The sequence below is a fragment of the Adelges cooleyi genome, unplaced genomic scaffold (assembly GCF_023614345.1).
Source record: "Adelges cooleyi isolate 19-005CV unplaced genomic scaffold, UGA_ACOO_1.1 ACOO_flye_CR_arks_rails_tigmint_CR_PRNA_19, whole genome shotgun sequence".
Classification (NCBI taxonomy): domain Eukaryota; kingdom Metazoa; phylum Arthropoda; class Insecta; order Hemiptera; family Adelgidae; genus Adelges; species Adelges cooleyi.
Genome location: NW_026095849.1, coordinates 295,315 through 304,715, shown reverse-complemented (window position 1 = coordinate 304,715; position 9,401 = coordinate 295,315). Strand labels below are relative to the sequence as shown.

General features: G+C 34.8%; 1 protein-coding gene across 1 annotated transcript; it reads right to left on the bottom strand.

Annotated features, from left to right (window-relative positions):
• Window positions 1-5,345: 5,345 nt before the first annotated feature.
• On the bottom strand, window positions 5,346-8,974 carry LOC126833130 (putative inorganic phosphate cotransporter). Its single transcript, XM_050564283.1, has 4 exons — window positions 8,541-8,974; window positions 7,917-8,267; window positions 7,479-7,837; window positions 5,346-5,651 (listed from the first exon to the last, which is right to left on the bottom strand). The coding sequence occupies exons 1-4, from the start codon at window positions 8,972-8,974 to the stop codon at window positions 5,419-5,421; spliced, it is 1,377 nt and encodes a 458-aa protein (XP_050420240.1). The 3' UTR covers window positions 5,346-5,418.
• Window positions 8,975-9,401: the final 427 nt, after the last annotated feature.

Below are 9,401 nucleotides of genomic sequence, written 5' to 3'. Positions count from 1 at the left end.
ACTTAAGTCAAATGACACCGGTCAATCTAGTAATTATTCGAATTCAAACGCAAATCGGTCGGTACAAGTAATTAAAAACTCGAATAATAACGTACGTTTAATTACAGAAATTCATGATGAACACATTACTTGTAATTCGAGTTCTTTTATTAACAAAACGGCTAAATTACTAATCGATAGCGGATCACAGTTAAATATTGTGAAAGTTCAGACACTTAAAAAATGATTAGAGCAATAAGATGTTATAATAATTATGATAATAATAATATGATTATTAAAAAGAGGAGGAGTGGCCGAGTGGGTAAGGCGGCAGTGTGTTAGCGCTCACTGTCGCCGGTTCGACACTCGGTCACAGGCGCTCCGTTTGCTGGGCGAGCAATCGTCCGGTAAAAAGGAACCGCCATCCCCCTCTCCGGCGACGGATTGACGACCTGTCCCGGAAGCGAATTCGTCAAGAAACCCATCTCATGATGGCAGCGTTGGGCCTTCATGGCCCGTTAAGCTACATGATGATGATGATGATGATAATGATTATTAAAAAAAAAAAAAAAAATATATGGTTATGGACATCGGCGGGGGGACGTTCAGCTGATGGTGACGGCGGCGGATCGCTATTTGGCTGCTCTGGCCCGTCTTATGTAGCCTGAGTAGAGTGGACCTCCCAGTCCACGGTCACTAACGCCGGTAGCTCCTCTGTATAGCGTAGAATAAAAATATTAATTACTGTTTATAAGAAAATAGATAAAAATTTACTTACCCCCCGGCGGAGACTGTCCTACGACGATGAAACTCGTCCCTAGCATCTCCATCTCTATGGTGATGCCCGACCCAAGACCTTTGTATCCGTCGGCGAGGTATTGAACCGCTCGTTGTTTTTGTGAATCGTTCATGATTCCGGATACTGAACTGATACTAAAACACAAGTGTTTTTGGGGGGTAAAGAATAAAAAAAAAAACGTTGATCCTCGGAATTATTGGCTTGGGTTTATTGGTTACAATTAATTTAAACCTAATTAAAAAGTGGTCTGAACAAAATTGCGACCAGGTGAAATATTATATCAGCCGGCTCGTGTCTCAAGACGGCGAACCTGATAATTATTCGGGGGCGTCGATAACGCAATAAACATGAAATTTTGCATTTGTCCGATAAAAAATTGTTATAGCAATAGCATAGTTAAAAAAAAATTTCACCTTCGATTGGTTAATTTTTTGCCACGAGCAGATGGCTAAAAAATGCACTATATAACTAGCGAAAACGGTCGAATGACGTACAGTTTGTTTCAACAATGTCTGACGAAAGCGACACGCCACACAGATACAGGAGGCGCCGAAATTACTTTGACGACTATAGCGTAAGTACAAACGTATTTTAATATAAACAGCTTGATGAACTTTATGGTTGATGTTTAGACCGATGACGAAGAGTATGCTCGGCCAATAGAGCTATCTTTTTCAACAAACTCACCAGACATGTTTGCCGAGTCAGGCGTGGGGTCGGATATTTCTTCGGGAATAATTGACCTCTGCGATGACTCGGATGATGATGATGTGGTCGAGAGGCAGCCTATTTACTTGGAAGATCAGGGCGTTTTAGAAAAAGTATTTGGTGAGTTATAAACCGATAAAGAGTACTGAAATAGGGTATAATTAATTTTTTTTGCACTACAGCCGAAGAATGGGATTATGTTCCCAGCATATCAACAATCCAACCAAATGATGAGCAGGCAACCATCGATGCGATATTTGGTAAACAAAAAAACATATAATTATACGTTCTGAGAATCTAAATATATATTTTAAATATAGATCAAGAAGACCCGTTTGCCGTTACTACTGCTGCTAATGCTGCTGCTGCTACTGGTAATATATCGCCCAGCCCTCCGAGTCCAGATTTTGACCCCAGCCAAGCCAGGGGCCTGGATGATGAAGTTGTGCAGTTGGAGCAGCAAATTGAACAAGCTGTTTCATCGGACGAGGCGCGGCAAACAGCAGCTCAGTCCAGGCGAATAGAAAAAAACCATCGGCCAGGCGGAAATTAAATTAAAAAAAAAAAAATGCGATTTGTAAAAAAAACATGTATATTTATTATTATTAAAAAAAAAACAATTGTGTTGGATAATTTTTTTACACATACCTTATACACATGTTGATATATTTTGCTAAAACCGAAAAAAGGTGCTGACTTAAATTTAATATCTGGACTAACTCGCCCGATATGTTTGCCGAGTCAGGCGTGGGGTCAGATATTTCTTCGGGAATAATTGACCACTACGATGACTCGGATGATGATGTGCCCGATAGACAACCAATTTATGTTGAAGACCAGGGTGTTTTAGAAAAAGTATTTAGTAAGTTAAAAAACGGAAAAAAAGTAATGAAATAAATAATAATTAAGTAACAATTAATTTTTTGCACTACAGCCGAAGAATGGGATTTTTTGCCAAACAAACGAGGAGCAGGCGACCATCGACGCATTATTTGGTAAACAAAAAAAAAACATATAATCATACGTTCTGAGAATCTAAATATATATTTTAAATATAGATCAAGAAGACCCGTTTGCTGATGCTGCTACTGCTGCTAATGTATCGGTCCGCCCTCCGAGTCCAGATTTTGACCCCAGCCAAGCCAGGGGCCTGGATGACAAAGTTATGCAGTTGGAGCAACAAATCGGGCAAGATGATTCATCGGACGAGGCGCGTCAAACAGCAGCTCAGTCCAGACAAATACGGGCGAATAGAAAAAAATCATCGGCCAGGCGGAAATTAAATTAAAAAAAAAAAAAATGCGATTTGTAAAAATAAACATGTATATTTATTATTAAAAAACAATTTTATACATTACATCAAACAATTGTGTTGGCTAATTTTTTTACACATACCTTATACACACACATGTTGATATATTTTGCTAAAACCAAAAAAAAAAAAAGGTGCTGACTTAAATTTAATGTCTGGTCTCTGTATACGGTTAAACATATGTACAATGTATTGTTGTTGCACCGTCAATAATTATGGGGAATCGTTTTTTTGATTCTTTACCCCAAAAGCACCTGTGTTGTTGTTATGTTTTTACTAATAAGGTCACTTTTAAATCGGTGGGAAAGAATTTTTTCTCTGAAATCATCGGGGGCCGGATTCACAGTGGAGATCGGTTTTTAGTTTCAGTTCAGTATCCGCAATCAACATCATGGACGATTCACAAAAACGACGGGCTGTTCAATACCTCGCCGCCGGTAAGTTGCAATTTTTTTTTTATGTTTTCAATTTTCATTTCGATTAAAATTTTTTTCAATTTTTTTTTTCCTGTAGGATACAAAGGCTTAGGATCGGGCATTACAATCGAGATGGAGATGTTGGGGACGAGTTTCCTCGTCGTTGGCCAGTCGCCGCCGGGGGGTAAGTCAATTTTTTTTTTTTTTATCTATTTTCTTATAAACAGTAATTAATATTTTTATTCTACGCTATACAGAGGAGCTACCGGCGTTGGTGACCGTGGACTGGGAGGTCCACTCTACTCAGGCGACGCAAGACGGGCCTGAGCAGTCAACTAGCGATCCGCCGCCGTCGTCACCATCGGCTTAACGTCCCCCAGCCGATGTCCATAACCATTTTTTTTTTTAAATAATCATATTATTTTTTTTTTTTAATAATCATATTATTATTATTATATCATCGTATTGCTCTAATCATTTTTTATATTTTCTTTATTCACCTTTTCTTAATTGCTCTAATCATTTTTTTATATTTTCTTATGGGTTGTGTGTATACAAGTGTACGCATTTGAGTATGTTTTATAATGATATTATATATCAATCAAACGGATAAAGGTAACCAACACTTTTTTGTAAAAGGTATATACTACATTTTACGGGTTGCGTGTATACAAGTGTACGCATTTGAGTATGTTTCATAATGCTATTATATCAATCAAACGGTCAAAAGGATAAAGGTAACCAACACTTTTTTTTTTGTAAAAGGTATATACTCCATTTATTGTGATACAGGTAAACAATTTTTTTTTTTACAGTAAACTATTGCAAATGGTTTTAGATTATTAACAGGCGAGTCATATTTTTTTTTTTTTTAAAGTAAACTATTGCAAATGGTTTTAGATAATTAACAGGCGAGTCATATAACAGATATTCTAAAAAAAAAATATTTCATCAATCGAATAAAAAAACAAACACACCAATACACATCCGTCCAATGGTCTGGCATATTGTTTTAAATTTTTTTTTCTTCGTCGTCCGAGAAGTACAGGCGCGAGTTCAAGGTTTTCAATAGCTTCAGTCGCACGCTATCGCTAACGTGTACGTGTGGCACTCTCACAACGCTCATATGGTTTCTTGAATCACAAGCAATAGATTCCGTATAAGTAGCGAAACGCTTTATGGAAGCAATCGTTGAAGTGGCCACAAATATAAGTGCGCTACTTCAGAAAAATACAGAAATCAAATTTAGTGATGTACAAGCTATTGGATTTATAATTAATATTCTATATGTCAGGAAGTATTTTGCAATATATAAATATGTTGTTTATCTATATAATAAAAATACGTAGTTAGTTAACCAGGAAATGTTATTGAAAAACAAAGTCCTTTTTGTAAGCACACGTGTATCTGTAGACGCGTGCGACCTTGTGGCTTAATTCAAATAGCATTTGATCTAAGGGCTCGGGGCTCAGTATTTCTATTCAGTTTATACATATTACTAGTGTATTATTGTTTCACTGTGTTGTATTTATTCTATGTATAATATATCTATTATTTTAACAACTTTATTTGTGTTTTATACCTAATTATCATCTCTACTATTTACTGTACCCTTAGAGCATCCTGAATGTCTCATTTGAAGCTCGGTAGAACTTTACATTACACCTGTATAATTTTCTTAGGGTCAGTTACAGACGGACGCCCCACGCATTCAATTTATAATTTTTATCCAGATGTGCCTAGTGGATATAAACTAACTCAAGTGCCGAATTATCTAGTAAACTATTAACTTAACACGCATTCGTTAAGTCAATTGCAAATTGATTTGATCAAGACGGTAATTTAATAAATCTTCGTAAAGAACCTATTACAATACGATTACATATCCGTAAACGTATGTAAATCATGGGTCTTAAATTTGTTGATATAAATAGTGCTGCGTATAAAAAAATTATCGATATTTTTATGAACCAACCATCACTGCTAGCAGTAGCAACAGCGAAAGCACCACCACCATCATATTGATCACGAAAAATAATTTCCATCAAATGCCGAGAAACATGTTTAAATAAAAAAGTAATTTAGTAATTTAATGTATTTTAATATTAATTTATTAATGTATCACGCATTTTTAAATACGACGAAGTTAATTGTACAATACTTTTTAATTATACAATGAGAAAATATTACATCTTTCGTATTGGTTATGTACTAACGCTCGACCGTCTATAACGTACTAGCTCCCAATGGGTCTGTTGAGCAGCCGTACCAAACAATAGAAACGGAACACTGCATACGATTGGAAAAAACGTTGCAATGTAAAACACAAAGTTCCAATCGAAGTCTTTAACATGTATATTCCTGGCTACAAACAAATCCAGTACGTTGCCCACGGAAAAGAACACATCGCTCAATGCTATCAAACTGCCGGCAAACTCTACAAATAAAAAAATTCATTATAATATCTTGGAAAAAACTAGAAAATGTTTTACACGCAGGCTTCAATGTAAAAGCCGAAAAGTTTTGTTCTCACATTTATGTGTTTTTATTTGTTCATCTGAACTCACAATATCTCCCAAACCGAACGGATTATTAGTTTATTATTCAAACTAATATACTGTATGTATAATATTTTCTACATGATAATGTAATAGATATAAAATACATAGATATGTATGTTTATATTAATAGTATAATATGTAATTTTACAGACGTGTACATAACTTTTATCTATACATTATATTTGAAATAGTATTGCGTTAAAGGTAAATTTAATTTTCCAAAAATGTTTGGTAAACTTAAACTCAAAATAAAAATATTATTTTTATATTTTTCTGAAATATAGGATAAAAGTTAAATTAATCTACGTAAGGAAGGTTTACACAAGTAAGTACTTATAATAATGTTTTAATGAATTATGAAATTTCAATAAGAACAAATTGTTCTATTTAATTTATAACCAAGGATTATATAATTGTTTGTTTATAATAATAATAATAAATATTATCTAGTATTTTACCTTGTGGTACTATTTCATGTCAACGAAAAAGGCAAGTTGTATTCCAAGGCCATGGTTATGTTTCTCTGTTAAAATGGACAAAGTATAATGTAAAGTCAGTCGAGTGGTATTTTGCTAATCGCCCCAACAGTAATTTTAATCCTGAATGTTTTGATGGTATTAACATTCATTCCAAAAAGTCAAAACACACGAACGAAATTCGTTATTGCATTTGGAAGCCACAAAAGTTAGAGCAGTTTGGTTAAAAAATGGTACTATTGATAATAAACTTGAAAAACAAATTTGAAATAAAGCAAAGAACTAGAGAAATATTGAAAAAGAATAATAAAAACCATTTTAACACTTACTGGAGGGAGCACAGCTTTTTCACTTATTTTACGATTATTTTTCAATAAAAATTTTACCGTGATTACCTAAACTTATATTTATTTAACTAAAAACGTAACCAAAAGTGTCCACCACAACATTATGGTAATATATAAGTTGGGACAATTTGAAGAGGGTGTTCCTGTGCAAGAATATTATGTGTATTAGGAAAGAAGAATTGGAGTTCTGTTATCTAATGAGAAAGTAAATATGTAAATGGCATGTAGATAAGAGCAACCCCTAGTAAGTACTGAGAAAGAACCTCAGAAGCCCGGAAAAAGGGTCAAATTACTAATCTAGAATTTTTTGCAGATAAAATGTATCAACGTATTACGATCACCGAGGTACATCGTCCTAGACGTCTTAGTAAGTTAATCCATTAGAAAGTGTCAATCAAAGGATAACAAGTATATGTTAAGTGTATAATGCCTGGCGCTTGATGAACAAAAAATCTCACTGTTAATTCCTGAGCTTCATCACACGCACTCTTAATACTAGATTTTGCCCCATTATACACAGTCCTATTATTTTTCACATACAATTTTAGGACACTTATTAGTTGCCTTATTGCTAAATTCAGGCTACATTTTGACATGTTTATTAAAATCCAACTGGTTATCTGATAGCTCTGTTTCACTCCTTAATCTTTTCTCTACTAATTGTGTTCATATTTGTCATTCATTTTATACCTACAACACATTGTTCGGTATTTATTTTATTCTTAAAAATTAAAACTAGATAATCTAGGATTTTGTTATTCTTAACGCTTCTGGCTTATGAGGCAAATTGATCCTATGCGGTAATTTATAAATTGCCTATCGGGAACATTTTGTTCGAGGGACAATTATTGAATTGTAACTATTATATGTGTAGTCTTACTAGGACATAAATCCAAAGAATTTATTCGAATACTGTTGCGCTCAAATGCCAGCAATATTATAGCCATCCATATAAATATTTTGGTCTGCGAAGAATGGCAATTCGACAGTCTAATGCTGAGAACCATCAGAGGGCACACTACTAGTACTACGCCAGCGTACAACTTTCTAACAGTATTTTTCCTTAATCTGTTTGCTACGATTAACTCCATGGATAGCAATCCAACCGCTATCGAAGTTATCCAACACATCAGCCACGGTTGACAGACATTAACGCCGTTTTTAACTGCATCGCCGCCCAGAACTCTGGCAGTGTATATGGGCAATCCGGTGGTGATAAAGCTGTACAGGTTTCCGAATCTATACCACGACAGGCCAGAATAACTAATTAGTAAAATGTATGAAATCGCCACTTGACGATAAAGTATGATAAATATACCCAAGAGAGGCAATCAGTAGGCTGATGTACGCTTCGGATTGAAGGGCGGTTTTCCAAGGTGTAGAGAAAACACTCAACGAATGGTTGCTGGCGTCTTCTAACACTTTGTATGGCATTTTGCAGAACATTACCATCCATATAAGCGACCAAAGAATAGCAAAAGTGCCCAATATAAAGAAACTCCAGGAATGTGACGTGTTTGGTATAATCAAGCCGCTGAATAGATGACCACTAAAAGCACCAAATATTGTACCGGAAAACATAAAGGTGGAAAACAAAGCTCTGCTCGACTTGGGAATGATTTTACCAGCTATAGTGCCGCCACACGGAGCTACCGGACCAAACGCACATCTGTCAACACCAATATTGTTTCCTATTCATTATTAAAAAAAAAATCCGCCAATTAGAGGGTAAATAGAATATAACAAAATAAAAAGATTCTAAATGTGAAATTTAGTTTTTTTTTTTTAATAATCGCAAAATTAACTTACTATAAAAAGTATTTTACAAATTATACAGTTTTTTTTTTAAATATAGTTACGTATTGTTATTAAGAAGTAAAATGGACGAATTAGTATTACGACGAATGATTAGTATTTATATGTTCTTTTAATAATTACTAACCCGACAAAAAAGCGGAGGACGAATACGGCAATCCAACTGTGTAATTGCACAGCCGCTATTGGACAGAATATTACTGAAACCGCACTGACGAACATACACAATCCCATTATTTCTCTCTCGTAACCTCTGTTGGCGTACACTCCTCCGGGAAACACGGTGAACAGCATACCGATAAAGTAGGCCGACATCGTAATGCTTTGTTCTTCCAACGACCAGTCCATTCTTTTTTCGTCAATCGTCGAGTTTATGCCAACGTTAATTTCCACACCTGGACAATGGTCATTGTGTGGGGCCGCCACAAGTGGAGATTTCATCATCACCATCATAGAGTAAGTGAAGTGCAATCGAACAGCTATCATGTACGCGTAAGCCAAGAACATCATAAGCAACCAAACGATGACTTGACCCTGTGCACAAATCACATTGCCGATCATATAAATTTATTGAATTTTTAAAACCAATTAAAGTTGATAAAAAAAAGTAAAGTTTTTCGTAACGTTAAAAAATCACGTTCATAAATTATCGTCAACTTAACAAGTTATTTTATAAAAACAACAAAGTTACCTATGGAAAGATCATTATTATCACAAATCGACGATTACTGTACAACTACTATTATACCTATTTTAAACCTTTAAATATAGTGATTATTATTTATCCATTTCTTATAAAACGTTTAATTAGCTATAATTCAGTTGTATAAAATTTGTATTAATTAAACATGGTCAGACCGCGTCCCCCGTTATTTAAATAGTCCGTCAAGCCACACATTATTTACCACATTATGTGGTACGGACCCAAACAAATCTACTTTTATTATAATTATTATGTCCGCGTACTTAGCTACGAACACTCAACGAC

Bases quoted from the DNA above. Each gene is read 5' to 3' on its own strand.
- LOC126833130 (XM_050564283.1), bottom strand. From the start codon at position 8,974: ATGATCGGCAATGTGATTTGTGCACAGGGTCAAGTCATCGTTTGGTTG. The intron at 7,838-7,916 runs GTATATTTATCA...GTCGTGGTATAG, and splicing joins CTACTGATTGCCTCTCTTGG to ATTCGGAAACCTGTACAGCT. The intron at 5,652-7,478 runs GTAAGACTACAC...TTTTATTTGTAG, and splicing joins TTCTTTGGATTTATGTCCTA to AGTTTGCCGGCAGTTTGATA.